The sequence below is a fragment of the Rhinatrema bivittatum genome, chromosome 2, assembly GCF_901001135.1.
Source record: "Rhinatrema bivittatum chromosome 2, aRhiBiv1.1, whole genome shotgun sequence".
Classification (NCBI taxonomy): domain Eukaryota; kingdom Metazoa; phylum Chordata; class Amphibia; order Gymnophiona; family Rhinatrematidae; genus Rhinatrema; species Rhinatrema bivittatum.
In genome coordinates this window covers 699,385,675-699,403,554 of record NC_042616.1, presented here as the reverse complement: position 1 = coordinate 699,403,554, position 17,880 = coordinate 699,385,675, and the positions used below count along the sequence as shown (strand labels likewise).

The 17,880-nt window shown below is 41.5% G+C and overlaps 1 protein-coding gene across 11 annotated transcripts in view; it reads left to right on the top strand.

Moving 5' to 3' along the window:
• PIP4P2 (phosphatidylinositol-4,5-bisphosphate 4-phosphatase 2) overlaps positions 1 to 17,880 on the top strand; it is a 569,842-nt gene that overhangs the window by 511,465 nt on the left and 40,497 nt on the right. For 2 of the 11 annotated variants that reach the window (XM_029591646.1, XM_029591639.1), the window contains one exon: positions 460 to 835. The exons of 7 other annotated variants lie outside the window; for them this stretch is intronic. Coding sequence is in view for 1 of the 4 variants with exons in the window: in XM_029591636.1 (XP_029447496.1) it covers positions 460 to 471 (12 nt within the window). In the remaining 3 variants the exon portion in view is untranslated. Of the gene's footprint in view, positions 1 to 459; positions 837 to 17,880 lie in introns of those variants that run through there. 2 more of the 11 variants (XM_029591642.1, XM_029591636.1) reach the window with 2 other exon arrangements.

The window sequence follows — 17,880 nt, the reverse complement described above, 5'->3', positions numbered from 1 at the left end:
TTTAGGAAAACTATTGCTTATTCCTGGGTCTAAGCAACATGGAATCTTCCTGTTATTTGGGATCCTGCTAGTTACTTGTGACCTGGATTGTCCACTGTTGGTTAAAGGATACAGGTCTTGATAGACCCTTTGTCTAACCTAGTATTGCAGTTCTTAAGTGTAATATGAAGTATTTAAATACAGATAAGGTGATGGATACATAGAAGAACCTCCTAATGCAAGTGGTGGAAACAAAATTGTATTCAGTATTCAAGAAAGCATAGCATGAGTGCTAACGCTGGTTGTAGGGATGAGATAAAATAACCATCTACCTCATTGTACTAGTTGGAGAAAACAGCTAGATAGCATGAATGTTATCTGGCATGTCTATCTTTCTGTAATTTAAATGGTACTAACTTACTTCAGGTTTCTGGGTTTTTTTACTTAACATGTTTACACTTAAGTTTTTTTGTTTTGCAGGAAAGTGTCTAATATATCTTACAGTACAATATCAAAGAAATGGTGCATGTTCTTACGGATAAAGGATCATTCACTTAGTAAAATGGAAAGCTCCCACATGAAGCCTGCAGTTTGCTTGTAATCTGATTTTTGTTGCTTGTTACAGACAAGTGTGATTACCACTTTATCAAGAAAGTGAAAGACTGTCAAACATATGTAACGAGAAATATATAGGTGTATATATATATTTATAAAAAATTATGTAAAGGATAGAAAAATTGTTTTAGGGAAGAATTATAAAGTTGATAATTTTTTGAACAAAATACTTTTTAATGTATGCAAGTATAATTTACAAGTTTTGATTAGTATTCAGTATAACTAAAATGTTATACTGATTTGAAGGTTGGCAGTCTTTTGTGTATTCAAACATTTGTATTAAATCTATCAACTAATTCTTTTAGTCCTCAAAGTAATTTTTATACATTGAACTACGTATACTGCTGAAGACATGACCTTCATCTGAATAGCACATGTAATGCTAGAATGCTATAGATACAAGGCAAAAAAATTTAAAAAAATGAATAAATAAGATATCACATCCTACAACAAGACATATACAAATTTCAAAATGGGAAAATCTTATTAGTGTGTCTGAAGTAATACATTGTTAACAGGGATGCTAGAATCCTTGATAAAGACAAGTTTCTAAAAGAACCTGAGGAGCAGAATTTTCTATATTTTTTCAAACTGGGATAATTATAGTTAGTTTTGGTTGATACTTGTAGAGGTAGGTCAAATATTTATAAAACATTACTTCAGTTACTGGAATTGTGGTTTTACAATTATACTGGCAGGTCTAGAATTGGACACTAACAAAAAGATGTAAAAATCCAAAACTGCTGTGGCAGGGAGAATAAAATCCTTAACATATGTTTTGCTGATACTTCATGAGGAAGATATCTAACTTTTACAGTATTTTGTAATCCATTTCAAGAGTTACAATTAAGTATTTGGTTTAAGAGGTTGAGTCATCCACAAACATATGCAGTTAGAAAATATATGGTTAAGGAGATATATGTCTTAGGAAATCTAGCCTTCTGAACTGAACAATGCCCTTGGTGCTTCCAAAATTCAGTCCTAAAAGGGGGGACGGGGAGTGGAGGTGTTGATGGACGATGGTGAGTCTCTGTTTAGAGAGAGGGCAGAGAATCTGAATGTGTGTAGGTCAAACAGACAGTTGATCAGGATAACGGGGAGCTGTGTGTTGGAGAAAGATCTGACTTCACAGATCTTTAAATATGTACAGCAGGCCTAGTCTCCTAGATCCAGGCTGTTCATCTTCAGGATTTCCTGCCCCAGAGCAGAGTCAGCGTTGCAGAGGAAGAAAAAACGTTAGAACCAAAAACCTTGGAACAAAAAGAGGAACAGCACATACCAAGCAATTGTGATAATGTGTGTTTTGTCTCTGTGATTGACCACCTCCTTTTCCTGCAGTACCACATTACAGAGAGAGAGATGGAGGAAGTATTGGTTGGTGAACAGCATGCAGTGGTAGTATTTACCCCAGATATGTGGCTGCTGTTGCTGAGACTGCTGCCTTAGATATGTAAGGTATTTGAAAAAGGCTAGAGAAAAGTGTGGAAGCTGAGAGGGAAAGTTAAAAGGATGAGAGATGCAGGGTTGTGAGCTAGAAGAGAGGGGACATTTAGAAGGCTGAAAGAGGGAAATGGGTGACTGAGAAGAACATTACTGGAGGAGGAAAGCTGAAATGCAGAGGAGGAGCTGGGATACAGAAGGGACTATTGCAGGCAGGGTTGAGAGATGGATGTGAGAGGAGAAGCTGAGCTTGAGAGACATTTATGTGAAAGTCACTGAGATGCTAGGGGCTAAGGAACATTGAGAGAGTGCTGAAAGGGTCAGCTGTAGGAGGTGTGAAAAGTTGAAATGTATAATGGGGAAGTAAAAATATGATTGACATGGAGAGAGCTGTAGAAAATTGAAAGAAAGATTGGTGATGAAAGGGAAGAGGGAGTTGGAGAGAAATGAGATGGAGAAAAGAGACAAAGAAGGAAATTTAAAATGCAAAGGAGTCAGGAAAAGCAAATTAGATAAGAGGAAAAAACCTTGAAACAATGGACAAATTATTTTTGTTTTGAAATTTATTTATGTGTTATATACAATGCCTTGCAAAAGTCTCACTCTATTGTACATTTTTTTTACATACAGCTGTCTTAAAATACATTAAAGTAGGAGTTTATTTCATTGATCTATACACATATTCTACAGTTTTATTCTGAAAGAATAATTGATGAAAATTCCAAAAGTAATTAAAAATGAAAATTAAAAATCTAAAACATCTTGATTGCATAGGTCTTACAACCCTTGACTCAATACTTGGTGGAAGCCCCTTTTGCAGCAATAACAGCCATGAATAGTTTAGGATAGATTTTCTACCAGTTTTGCACAGTAGGTAGCTTTTGCCCAGTTTTTTTGGCAGATGAACTCAAGCTCTTTCAAGTTGGCTGGGGATCATCTTTGGACTTCAGTTTTGAAGACTTCTCATAGATTTTCTATGGATTCAGGTCTGGGCTTTACTGGCTTACTTGACGACATTCACTTTTTTCCTTGGTGAGCCACTCAATTGTTGCTTTTGCTTTGCCCTCCTGAAAGGTGAATCTTCTCCCCAGTCTCAGGTTTTTTGGCAGATTGGAACAGGTTTCCACCCTGGATCTTCCTATACTTGCATCATCCATCTTTCCCTCAATCTTCACAAGCTTCCCTATCCCCACTGCTGCAAATCATGCCCAAAACATAATGCTGCCAACTATCATGCTTTACTGTAGGGATGGTGTTAACAGAAGTATGGGCAGTTTGTTTTATGCCTCACATATTGCTTAGCATTCAGACCAAAAAGTTCCATTTTTGGTCTCATCAAAATACAAAACCTTCTCCCACATTTTGTCCCCTAATGTTTCATTGCAGATATTATGCGGCACATCATATGACTTTTCTTCAGCAGTGGCTTCCCTCTTGACAACTTCCCATATAGCCCATGTTTGTGGAGTAATCCTGAAATTGTTGAACAATTCACTCTTAAGTAAAGATCTTGCTATTTCTTTTAAAGCAATCTTAGGCCTCACAGTGACCTTTCACATCATAGAAACATAGAAATGACGGCAGAAGAAGACCAAACGGCCCATCCAGTCTGCCCAGCAAGCTTCACACATTTTTTCTCTCATACTTATCTGTTTCTCTTAGCTCTTGGTTCTATTTCCCTTCCTCCCCCACCATTAATGTAGAGAGCAGTGATGGAGCTGCATCCAAGTGAAATATCTAGCTTGATTAGTTAGGGGTAGTAGGGGTAGTAACCGCCGCAATAAGCAAGCTACACCCATGCTTATTTGTTTTACCCAGACTATGTTATACAGCCCTTATTGGTTGTTTTTCTTCTCCCCTGCCGTTGAAGCAGGGAGCTATGCTGGATATGCTTGAAGTATCAGTTTTTTCTTCTCCCATGCTGTTGAAGCAGAGAGCCATGCTGGATATGCATCGAAAGTGAAGTATCAGGCACATTTGGTTTGGGGTAGTAACCGCCGTAACAAGCCAGCTACTCCCCGCTTTGTGAGTGCGAACCCTTTTTTCTTCTCCCCTGCCGTTGAAGCAGAGAGCTCTGCTGGATGTGTGTAGTATCAGTTTTTCTTCTCCCCTGCCGTTGAAGCAGAGAACTATGCTGAATATGCATTGAAATTGAAGTATCAGGCTTATTTGGTTTGGGGTAGTAACCGCCGTAACAAGCCAGCTACTCCCCTCTTTGTGAGTGCAAATCCTTTATTCCACATTTCCTCTTGCTGTTGAAGCTAGAACGATGTTGGAGTCACAGTAAGCATGTGTACGTTTATTGAATAAGGGTATTGTCTCCAGGCAGTAGCCATCATTCTGGCGAGTTAACCACTCTTCATTGGCAGCCTCTTGACTTTATGGATCCACAGTGTTTATCCCACGCCCCTTTGAAGTCCTTCACAGTTCTGGTCTTCACCACATCCTCCGGAAGGGCATTCCAGGCATCCACCACCCTCTCCGTGAAGAAATACTTCCTGACATTGGTTCTGAATCTTCCTCCCTGGAGCTTCAAATCGTGACCCCTGGTTCTGCTGATTTTTTTCCTACGGAAAAGGTTTGTCGTTGTCTTTGGATCATTAAAACCTTTCAAGTATCTGAAAGTCTGTATCATATCGCCTCTGCTCCTCCTTTCCTCCAGGGTGTTCATATTTAGATTCTTCAATCTCTCCTCGTACGTCATCCGATGAAGATCCTCCACCTTCCTGGTCGCCCTTCTCTGTACCACTTCCATCTTGTCTTTGTTTTTTTGTAGATACGGTCTCCAGAACTGAACACAGTAGTCCAGGTGAGGCCTCACCAAGGACCTGTACAAGGGAATAATCACTTCCCTTTTCTTACTCGATATTCCTCTCTCTATGCAGCCCAGCATTCTTCTGGCTTTTGCTATAGCCTTGTCGCATTGTTTCGCAGACTTCATATCATTAGACACTATCACCCCAAGGTCCCTCTCCTGCTCCGTGCACGTCAGCCTTTCCCCCCCCATCGAATACAGTTCATTCGGATTTCCACTCCCCATATGCATGACTTTGCACTTCTTGGCATTGAATCTCAGCTGCCATATCTTCGACCACTCTTCCAGTTTCCTTAGATCCCGTCTCATTCTCTCCACTCCTTCCGGCGTGTCCACTCTGTTGCAGATCTTAGTGTCATCTGCAAAAAGACAAACCTTGCCTTCTATCCCGTCCGCAATGTCGCTCACAAAGATATTGAACAGGACCGGTCCCAACACCGATCCTTGCGGTACACCACTTAAAACCGCTCTCTCTTCAGAGAAGGTTCCATTTACCATCACACATTGTCTTCTGTCCGTCAACCAATTTGCAATCCTGGTCACCACCTCGGCACTCACTCCTAAGCTGCTCGTTTTATTCACCAGTCTCCTGTGCGGAACCGTGTCAAAAGCTTTGCTGAAATCCAAGTATATGATATCGAGCGCTCTTCCTTGATCCAATTCCTTGGTTACCCAGTCAAAGTCAATCAGATTTGTCTGACAGGATCTTCCCCTGGTGAATCCATGTTGCCTCTGGTCCATCAATTCTCCGTACTGTAGATAGTTCACTATTCTCTCTTTCAGCAGTGACTCCATTACTTTTCCCACCACCGAAGTGAGGCTAACCGGTCTGTAGTTGCCAGCCTCCTCCCTGTTCCCACTCTTGTGAAGCGGGACCACCACTGCTCTTCTCCAATCACTCGGCACCACTCCCTTTTCTAGGGATCTATTGAACAGGTCACACAGCGGAGTTGCCAGAACATCTCTGATCTTCCTCAATATCCTTGGATGAATCCCATCAGGCCCCATGGCTTTGTCCACTTTCAGGTTCTTTAGCTCTTCCCACACATTTTCTACTGTAACCACTGCTCTAACCACTGCTCTAACCAGAGCAGTGGACTATGAACCAGGAGACCAGGGTTCGAGTCCAGCTGTCGCTCCTTGTGACCTTGGGCAAGTCACTTTACCCTCCATTGCCTCAGGTACAAAAACTTAGATTGTAAGCCCTCTGGGGATAGAGAAATACCTACAGTACCTGAATGTAAACCGGTGTGATATCTCAATTGAGATCGAATGTTGGTATATAAAAATAATAAATAAATAAATAAATAAAAATAAATAAAAGGATTTTCATCTATTCCACTTCCCTCCAGTTTCTTGTTGTGTAGAGATGGTCCTTCTCCAGGGTCTTCTTTAGTGAACACAGAGCTGAAGTATTCGTTTAATATTTCTGCCATTTCTTCGTCTCCCTCCACACATTGATCATTACCACCTTTCAATTTCACTATACCACTTTGGACCTTTCTCTTTTCGCTGATGTATCTGAAAAATGTTTTGTCACCATTTTTTATCTCCTTGGCAATCCTCTCTTCCGCTTGACTTTTTGCCAACTTGATTAATTTCTTTGTCTCCCTCAGTTGATACAAATATTCTTCTTTGTGTTCCTCCCTTTGGGATCTTTTATATGTCTTGAATGCTGTTCTTTTAGCTTTAATTTTGTCAGCCACCTCCTTTGAGAACCAGATAGGTTTCAATTTTCTTTTGCTTTTCTTTACATTTCTAACATATAGAGCAGTTGCCTTGGTGATTGCTCCTTTTAGATTGGTCCACTGCTGATCCACATCTCTCTCGTTCTCCCATCCTTTAAGTTCTTCCTCCAGGTACTTCCCCATTTCCTCAAAGTCTGTGTTTTTGAACTGTAAAACTCGGGTCTTTGTGGTTCTTTTCCCTATTCTTTTAGTGATATTAAACCATACCGTTTGATGATCCCTGCTGCTGAGGTGGGCGCCCACCTGGACATCTGAGACATTATCTGCATTAGTGAGCACTAAGTCGAGTATAGCACCTTCTCTGGTGGGTTCCAACACCATTTGTTTGAACAAAGATACTTGCATGGCATCCACTATCGCTCTGCTATTTTTAGTTTCTGCAGATGGGATTTTCCAGTCTACATCAGTTTCCTTAACCCATGGCTACTGACTTTGGAAGGATAGCCTGAATACTGTAGTGTCTTGGTATTAGTACCAAACTGTTTCCTCTGTACAATGATGGACCTGATAGTGCCCTTCCCCGCCCCCCCCCCCCCCCCCCCCCCACACACACACACACAAACACACATTGAAATGTTCTTATATCCTTTAATCTATACCTTTGAATAACATTATCCCAAAGTTGTTTTGGCAGCTCCTTGTTCGGCATGTTTTGACCTTTGCTTCAAATTCACTTCATGCAACAAAAACAGCTTGTTTCTTCATCAAAGAATATTCAGATCTGTTCAACTACTGTGATAGGGCACAAGTGGGCTGTAACTTAGTTTGGGCCTTGTTATGCATTTTTTTTTAATTGGAGCTAATTTGGTTTTGCTATGACAAAGGATTTGAAGAGTTATGCAATCAAGACTTTGGGGGTTTTATTCTTAAGTACTTTTGGAATGTGTACATAATTGGTCTTTCACAATTAAAGTATAGAGTATGTTGTGTAGATCAGTGAAAAGTATTCCTAGTTTAATGCATTTTGATTTGTATTTTTTTGACAGCAGGATGTGAAAAATATATAAGGGTGTGAAGATTTTTGCAAGGCACTGTTTATACAGTTTCTTTTTAATGTGAATAATGTATGTAATAATCACCGGTGGCTTGCTATACTTCTGGTGGTACTATATTATGCACTTATCTTTTGTTATTTTTGAAAGGAGATGGGTGCACTTGTAATTTTTGTTCTGCTTCTCCCCACTTTCCACTCTCTCCCTGAAGTCAATAATGTGCATAAAATGTAGGGATGTGAATCGTTTTCCATATCGTCTTAACGATAGAAATCGTGTGGCAGGGCAAGAAAATCGTCTTAGGCACGATTTTTTAGTTAAAAAATCGTTAAAAATCGTTTTTTCCGATTAGTGCGCACTAACTCGAGTTAGTGCGCACTAACGGGAGTTAGTGCGCACTAACTGGGAGTTAGTGCGCACTAACTGAAAATGATACAATTTGACACTTTTCAGGTCAGTTAAGGTCAGTTTAGGAATGAATATGTATTCCTATTGGCTGCCCTCTTATTTATTCATGTTACCAAGTTTCCTACTGACAGTATATGGGGGATGGGAAATGGAAACAGTTGGTAGCTTGACAAAACAAGTAATGTGATCAGTCAATGTGACTAGAACTTGTGCCCTAACCCTGATACCAGGGGTATTGTGATCTTCCTGCACACAGTGCCCTATCCCTATTAATACCAGGAGTGTTGTGATCTTCCTGCACGCAGTGCCCTATCCCTAATACCAGGGGTGTTGTGATCTTCCTGCACACAGTGCCCTATTCCTGATACTGGGGGTGTTGTGATCTTCCTGCACACAGTGCCCTATTCCTGATACCGGGGGTGTTGTGATCTTCTTGCACACATCCCGATATCAGGGATAGGGCACTGCGTGCAGGAAGATCACAACACTCCTGGTATTAATAGGGATAGGGCACTGCATGCAGGAAGATCACAACACTCCTGGTATTAATAGGGATAGGGCACTGCATGCAGGAAGATCACAACACCCCTGGTATCAGGGATAGGGCACTGTGTGCAGGAAGATCACAATACCCCGGAGGAGTGAGGGTCAGGCAGCTCCCCCCTGTCTGTGAAGCCAGCCTCTCACTAGTAATGCAGGGAGGGAGCTGTCTCAGACTTCACCATCCTCCCCCCCCCCCTCACCCACACACCATTCACTAGCTGGGACATGGGGGAAGTCAGGAGTGAGGGTCAGGCAGCTCCCCCCTGTCTGTGAAGCCAGCCTCTCACTAGTAATGCAGGGAGGGAGCTGTCTCAGACTTCACCATCCTCCCCCCCCCCCCCTCACCCACACACCATTCACTAGCTGGGACATGGGGGAAGTCAGGAGTGAGGGTCAGGCAGCTCCCCCCTGTCTGCGAAGCCAGCCTCTCACTAGTAATGCAGGGAGGGAGCTGTCTCAGACTTCACCATCCTCCCCCCCCCCCCCTCACCCACACACCATTCACTAGCTGGGACATGGGGGAAGTCAGGAGTGAGGGTCAGGCAGCTCCCCCCTGTCTGTGAAGCCAGCCTCTCACTAGTAATGCAGGGAGGGAGCTGTCTCAGACTTCACCATCCTCCCCCCCCCCCCCTCACCCACACACCATTCACTAGCTGGGACATGGGGGAAGTCAGGAGTGAGGGTCAGGCAGCTCCCCCCTGTCTGTGAAGCCAGCCTCTCACTAGTAATGCAGGGAGGGAGCTGTCTCAGACTTCACCATTCACCCCCCCCCCCCTCACCCACACACCATTCACTAGCTGGGACATGGGGGAAGTCAGGAGTGAGGGTCAGGCAGCTCCCCCCTGTCTGTGAAGCCAGCCTCTCACTAGTAATGCAGGGAGGGAGCTGTCTCAGACTTCACCATCCTCCCCCCCCCCCCTCACCCACACACCATTCACTAGCTGGGACATGGGGGAAGTCAGGAGTGAGGGTCAGGCAGCTCCCCCCTGTCTGTGAAGCCAGCCTCTCACTAGTAATGCAGGGAGGGAGCTGTCTCAGACTTCACCATCCTCCCCCCCCCCCCTCACCCACACACCATTCACTAGCTGGGACATGGGGGAAGTCAGGAGTGAGGGTCAGGCAGCTCCCCCCTGTCTGTGAAGCCAGCCTCTCACTAGTAATGCAGGGAGGGAGCTGTCTCAGACTTCACCATCCTCCCCCCCCCCCCTCACCCACACACCATTCACTAGCTGGGACATGGGGGAAGTCAGGAGTGAGGGTCAGGCAGCTCCCCCCTGTCTGTGAAGCCAGCCTCTCACTAGTAATGCTGGGAGGGAGCTGTCTCAGACTTCACCATCCTCCCCCCCCCCCCCTCACCCCCCCACCATTCACTAGCTGGGACATGGGGGAAGTCAGGAGTGAGGGGCAGGCAGCTCCCCCCTGTCTGTGAAGCCAGCCTCTCACTAGTAATGCAGGGAGGGAGCTGTCTCAGACTTCACCATCCTCCCCCCCCCCCCCTCACCCACACACCATTCACTAGCTGGGACATGGGGGAAGTCAGGAGTGAGGGTCAGGCAGCTCCCCCCTGTCTGTGAAGCCAGCCTCTCACTAGTAATGCAGGGAGGGAGCTGTCTCAGACTTCACCATCCTCCCCCCCCCCCCCTCACCCACACACCATTCACTAGCTGGGACATGGGGGAAGTCAGGAGTGAGGGTCAGGCAGCTCCCCCCTGTCTGTGAAGCCAGCCTCTCACTAGTAATGCTGGGAGGGAGCTGTCTCAGACTTCACCATCCTCCCCCCCCCCTCACCCACACACCATTCACTAGCTGGGACATGGGGGAAGTCAGGAGTGAGGGTCAGGCAGCTCCCCCCTGTCTGTGAAGCCAGCCTCTCACTAGTAATGCAGGGAGGGAGCTGTCTCAGACTGATATCAGGGTTAGGGCACTGTGTGCAGGAAGATCACAACACTCCTGGTATTAATAGGGATAGGGCACTGTAAGAGATGACTGTAGTAGATTGAATAAAGATCTGATGTTTCTGCTCTCCTCACACCAAACAAAAACAACACACAAGCAGAGAAGCCCTTCTTACAAAGCTGAGCTAGTGAGTTAAGTAGGAGGAAAAGTAAACATACTGGTGCCAGTGTGGCTACTTAAAAAATACACTTACCAACAATCAATTACATATATTTGAACTGTGTACAGTTCCAGCCAGGACCACCTTTCTAAAATGCACAGTGATTGGCAAATTCAACATGCACTAGCATTTCAGGTGCCTGCTAACAAAAATAATAAACAAACAAGTTCTAGTCACGTGAGTGCTGATCATTACATTACTTTTTTTGTCAAGCTTCCAACTGTTTCCATTTCACATCCCCCCAACCATATTGGTAACATCAATAGATAAGAGCACAGCCAGCCAATAGGAATACATACATACATATTCATTCCTAAGTGACCTTTACTGACCTGGGAAGTGTGAACACTTTGTTTCATTTTCTGTTGGTGTTCGTTAGTTTCCAGTTCCATTTCCCATCCCCCCAACCATCACCTCAGTGGTAACCTTGGTAACATCAATAGATAAGAGGGCAGCCAGCCAATAGGAACACATATTCATTCCTAACTGACCTTCAGTGACCTGGAAAGTGTTTATTTGTATCATTTTCAGTTAGTGCGCACTAAATCGAGTTAGTGCGCACTAACGGGGAGTTAGTGCGCACTAACTCGAGTTAGTGCGCACTAACACGATTTAACGATTTTTAACGATAAATCGTTAGAATTTCTATTGTATCGTGTTCTATAACGATTTAAGACGATATAAACATTATCGGACGATAATTTTAATCGTTGAAAAACGATTCACATCCCTAATAAAATGTATCTCTCTGAGACTGGCATGTATGTCTATAGTATACTAAAGTGACTTGGGTGCGTGATTATATGATGTCATGTACAATGTATCTTGCTGAGATTTTGGTTACTGTGTCTTTTATTTCTTATAGCTATATATAATTAATGCCAAAAGCCATAACATGGAACTTAAACACTGGCTGTGAACTATGCTCAGACAACTCTAGTGATATTCTATTCTGTTAATAAAACTTAAGATTTTACTGTTTATGTGCACTCTGCTCTGACATGATATTTCCTGGAGCAAGCACATTTCCTGGAGCAAGCACATTCTATGTTAGTGTTTCTGTTTTCCCTAGCAAAGCTGTATTACCATCTTGGATTATTTGTTTTATTTTGTCCAAATATTGTATTTTGCTTTGTACGTACATTCTGCTTTTTCTAAAAGCTGTATTTGGAATTATTCACTGCTCCGAACATGGGCTCTAGAAGAGAATTCTGCTAATTTCTTTGTAGAAAATTGGAAATAATAACGTGAAAAAGCTGCATTTTGAGCATCACTGCCCTGTTTAGACTTTAAAATAAGATTACTTTGACTTTTGTAGTCTGTACATATTCATTTTACACTCAGAGTAACAGTTGAGTAGTACTCACATGTAGCTAATGTGAAGATAAGATTATTTCATTAAATTTTGGTAATGGAATATAAATGAAAGCAATAATGGCAAAACATTGACACTAAAATTCCATGCCACATATAAATTATTCTAATATTTGGTATATTCAATTGCCTGATAACTTGATTGGTCACGTAATCAAAAGCACATATATATATATATATATATGCGCCTAGTATTTTTACAGTGGGAATGCCCAATGTTTAAGTATACTTCTCTTGCAATCGCGACCAAGAGCATATGCCATATATTACTATTTAAAACAATTAATTTGTAGTTTTCATTTTTTCATCTTGTGTTATGTATATAATAAATAGCTTGATGGATACCTGTGTTTTTGTGTGTGGTTGATTGAGTAGTAGAATTTTTCTTTTTATGATTTTATACTTGTATAAAACAGTAATGTATTCAAAGTAGATACAAACTATGGAGTCTTAAAAAATGCATATTGTATCTTGGAACTGTATTGAGACTTAGAAAGCTCCCTCAGTTTTCTTATTTTATAAATCTTTTTAAATTTTGGGGTATATGACCATCCTGAATATACATTAACATTTATTGCATTTATAAACTGCCTAACACTAAGAAGGCCTAGGCGGTGAACATGAAAACATACTCAAATTAAATCAAGAATAATAGAAAACAGACCTTCAGATACCTGAAAAGTTTTAATGATGCGCAATCAACAAACCTTTTCCATTGGAAAGAAATTAGTAGAACAAGGGGTCATGTAATGAAATTCCAGGGAGGATGACTCAGAGCCAACATCAGAAAATATTTCTTCATGGAGAGGGTGGTGGATGCCTGGAATGCCCTTCCGGAGGAGCTGATGAAGACTAAATCAGTGAAAGATTTCAAGGGGGAATGGGATAAACACTGTGGATCCCTGAAGGTTAGGATGGAAATGAAGAAAAGAGTGCATGGAGGTAACTTGCTGGTGTGGCGGTTACTACCCTTAACCAATAAGCCTGATGGTTCTGATGCAACTCCAACATTGCTCTCTGCTTCAGCGCTAAGAGGTAACAGGAAATTGGACTCAGACAGCAACCAAGAGCCCTGACTTTGATGGTTTGGGAATCTAAATATGGGAGTGACCTGTCTGGCGTGGCAGATGCTAACATAAGCTTGCTGGGCAGACTGGATGGACTGATCTGTCCTTTACTGCCGTAATTGTCTATGTTTCTATGTGCCTTCCTCTCTCTGTTTTCTTATCAGTCCTGGTGCCACAGTTCAGCACATCAGATCCTAATACTCTTTGATGCGTATCTTTATGCTTGAGCACTGTAGTTGTGACAGTTCTAATCAACAGCATCTGCATAGAGATTCACCTCCCTTCTGCTGTAGACATTAGCAAAAAGGCCTGTTAAACTCTAAAGCAATTTGTTTGGAGGATGTGCAAACAGTAAGTAATTATGCAAATAGTGAGATATATTAAAGCAGTAATTATGTGAGGGGATTAGATATCAGGAACAGTTCTGTGTTCCTGCATATATAAATTAACTGGTTCTGACTTGGCCAGGTTCAGAATCTGTTTTCTATATGCCTAAGTACATTCTGTCTGTGTGTGGCTCGGAGTTCATTAATAGTCAGAAATAATTGCATATCAGAGTTGTGCAAAAAAGAGGAGGCAAAAAAAGTGTATATGCCCTACCTTTTTCCAAAAAAGGACCAGGAGCACCTAACAACAAAAACAGCTTAGTGCTACCCTTGGTAAGAGTAAATATATTTTGGAACTATGGATTACAAATAAAAGTCTCATAAGTAGGTAAATAATCCCCTATAGTCTAGTTGGGGAGGGGGGGGGGAGAGCAGAGGATGTTAATGGACTATTTGGTGTAGCTATGCCTTCATTAAACAACAGGTGCAGTAAATACAATTACACCTTCTAGGGGCCATCTTTTCCCATTCATAGAAAAGCCCCAGAAAATGCTTGAATACATCCACTAAAGCAGAGGGGGGAAAATGTTTTGTGCTGGGGCCATATTACAAGTTATCAAGCACAACAAGGATCATAGGGTGGGCTGTGGTGGGTCCTTGGCACAACAATCAAATCTCCATAGTTGCTGCAGGCATTTCAGTATCCAGCAAGTTTAAGCACCATCATTTTTAGCACCCAAGGAGCCCCTTCAATCATGGATCCCAGCCTCTATAAAAATCAGAATAACCTTCAATTCAACAGGTATGAGGTGTTTTCCCAGCTGTCAGATTATCCACCTCAGTCATGAATGCAGGTCATAAAGTATAAATAGTAAGGTGCAGACAAAAAAAGTGGACTGGAAACCCTAACAGTAAGACTCATATGCAATGCAATAATCCAAAAACAGAAATATCAACATTCCTCATTAAACAAAATCAAGAAATATAAATCATTACAGTGAGAAAACCATACTACATACAGTTGTGCCCATAAGTTTACATACCCCTGGCAGAATTTGTATCGTGTAGCATTTTAAGAAAACATGAGTGATCAGACAAAATACATCTGTTATTTTTAATGTGTTTAAAAGTAAACTATTTTACGCATCACAGAATACCACAATCATTAAACAAACCAAAGCAATAAAAGAAATAATAAAATGGTCCTATTCAAAAGTTAGCATACTCTTGAATGTTTGGGCTGATAATATACAGTCAATTGACACACACAGGTTTAGATGGCAATGAATGGTAGGTATCCACACCTGTGCCTTGTTTGATTGTAATTAGTGTCTGTGTATAAATAGTCAATGAGTTTCTTAGCTCTTGAAAAGGCTTTGTGCATTTCAACCAGAGCTGCTCTGACTTTGGTGATTACTGAATCATGTGGAAAGCACTAGAACTGTCAAGGAATCTGCAAGCAAAAGTACTTCAATTTTATAAATCAGGAAAAGGATATAAAGTGATTTCCAAAGATTAGAAAATGCCAATCGGAACTGTTCAAACTCTGATCAAGAAGTGGAAAATTATGGGTTTGGTTAATTCCAAACCAGACCAAAAAAGATTTCAGATACAACTGCCAGGAAAATGTGTTGGAATGCAAAGAAAAACCCACAAGCAACTTTTACTGAAATACAGGCTTCTCTGAAACAAAGTGCTGTGGGTATTTCAGCATGCACTATAAGGAGATACTTGAACAAAAATGAGCTGCATGGTAGAATTGCCAGAAAAAAAGCCATTGCTGTACCAATATGCCAAACATATATATATATATATATATATATATATATATATATATATATATAACATTTATATATATAACATTTATATATATGGATAACTCAACATAACCTTCTTTTCCAAAATTATTTTATTTATCAAATGAACTTCACATTATTAAAAGCACATCATACTATGTCCCTAGTACATAATATCCAACTTTCAAATTTTAATCCTGTCACCAAATTTTACTAAAACCTTCCCAAAAAGATTGCTTTTACCCCACTATTCAACAAAAATGTCCATGTTCTCCCATCCTGCTGTGTTCTTCAAAGGAAAAACACCTTCTTCTTTATAAGAGAACCCCTATGTTAAACTATGAAGATTAGGACACAGCGAGGAGTTCACCCATGAAAAATCTAGGACACAGCTGTGAAAGTGTGGTTCTTGTAGATTCCACAGAAAGGATGCTGCAATACATATCTGGCAGATTAAAATCTCCAGTGAGCAACACTTCTCCTTTATTTCTCATTTTTTGGATGTCCTCAATCAGATTTCTGTCCAGTTCTTCCATTTGAGCTGGGGGCCTGTAGATCACATCAGTAAAAATGGAAGCACTATCTTCTTTTTTTTTAGGACAGTCATAATGCTTCTTTACCCCAGGCCCTTGCAATTCAGTTGCTTGGATATTGTTTTTGACATAAAGAGCTATTCCTCTCCCCTTTCTATCCTCCATGACCTTTCTTAACAAGTTATAGCCCGGGATGGCTGTATCCTAGTCATGAGAATCATGATAGCAACAATGTCAAATTCCACCTCTACCATTAGGGCCTGCAGGTCTGGGATTTTATTGCTCAGACTATGAGCATTTGTGGTCATAGCTTTCCAACTGCTATTCCTAGTCACCTTTTCTGTTTTTTTAAACTGATTGAATATGTTACTTTCTCTTCCCATTTCTCGTATTGCTTGGGGTGACATGCCAATATCACTGGCTACCTCCTGCCACCCCCGCTTCCTAGTTTAAATGCATTAGAATGTATGATATGAATTTTTCACTTAGCATCCTCTTCCTGCCACAGACAAATGTAGCAAACCAAAATTCAAAAAAATTCTCCACTATAGTGAGAGTAGCTATAAAGTAAACAAAAACCAACATCCACTAAATCACAAAACTTATGTGAGGCAACTGCGCAATTGAAAATACATAAAAAATGTAGAGATGGATGGTGATGGTTTCATACAAATATCATTTAAAGGTACCTCCTCAGGTTACCCGATATGTGATTCAATATAATCATTAACCAACCACCATAATTTGTATAACATATGCAGTGACAAAAAAAATGTGATCTAATTCATCAGAAATTAAATTTGTTTCATGAAAAAATTCAAGCCATGAATCAATGTGCTTAAATGCTACTAAATAATAATAAAAACAGACTACTTAGCTCAAATAATGTGCTCCTTTAGCTCAAATGATGTGCTCCTGACGTGGCCAAGTTTCAGAAAAAATCTTTCAACAGGAGACCTGACATGTCCAGGTTTCCCAAAAAATCCATTCAGGCTGATTCAGTAAAAGTCGAGGGAGAGCGGGCAAGCGCCTGCTCAGGCCACTCTCCTTTGCACGCGATTCAGGGGGGAAGAAGATGCAAATGAGGGCCCGCGGTAAAACGAGGCGCTGGGGACACTAGCGCGTCCCTAGCACCTCCTTTATGACAGGAGCTGTGGCTGTCAGCGGGTTTGCCAGCCGACGCTCAATTTTTCCGGCGTCGGTTTTCAAGCCCGCTGACAACTACAGGTTCATAAAACGGATGCCGGCATAAATAAGCATCTGTCTTCCGACCCGCAGGCTGCGGGCACATTTAAACACTTTTTTTTTTTAATTTTTAATTTTTTTTTATTTTGGGGGCCTCCAACTTAATATCACTATGATATTAAGTCGGAGGGTGTACAGAAAATCAGTTTTTTCTGCTTTTCTGTACACTTCCCTAGTGCTGGCCAAAATTAGCGCCTGCCTTTGGCAGGCATTAATTTCTGAAAGTAAAATGTGCGGCTTCGCTGCACATTTTGCTTTCTGTATCGCGCGGGAATATCTAATATGCCCATCAACATGCATTTGCATGTTGTGGGCGCTATTAGTTTTGGGGGGGTTAGCTTCGGGTTTTCGACGCACTATCACCCCTTACTGTATAAGGGGTAAAGCTAGCGCGTCCAAACACACTCCACTGGAGCGCACTGTACTGTATTGGCCCGTTTGTTAGGGAACCCAGTATCAAACTTCAGAATTGATAAAAAGAAGAAGAAAACATCTTGTCTGATTCATAAAACAGCCAAATTCACATCAAAGCAAAAGGAAATCAACTTCTCATCAGATTCGTACGTGAACAATGTAAAAAATGGCTGAAATAACATGCTGCTATGAATGTCATTTAAAGAAACACCCATCGGATGCAGAATGAGGAAACTATACGTCATATCAATGATAACCAGTGACAATCCTCATTCAAACCTTTGGGAGATGTCGTTTGCAGAGTAAATATCCAAAACTGTTCCCGGTGGTTTAATTGCATTGAAAGATCACCACCGTGTGCAGTAAGAGTAATTTGTTCAATAACTGTCTATTGCAGTTGTTCAAAATAATGCTGTCTGTCAACACAATGAGCTACGATAGGTGCTGCAAATTAGATGTATTGAGATGA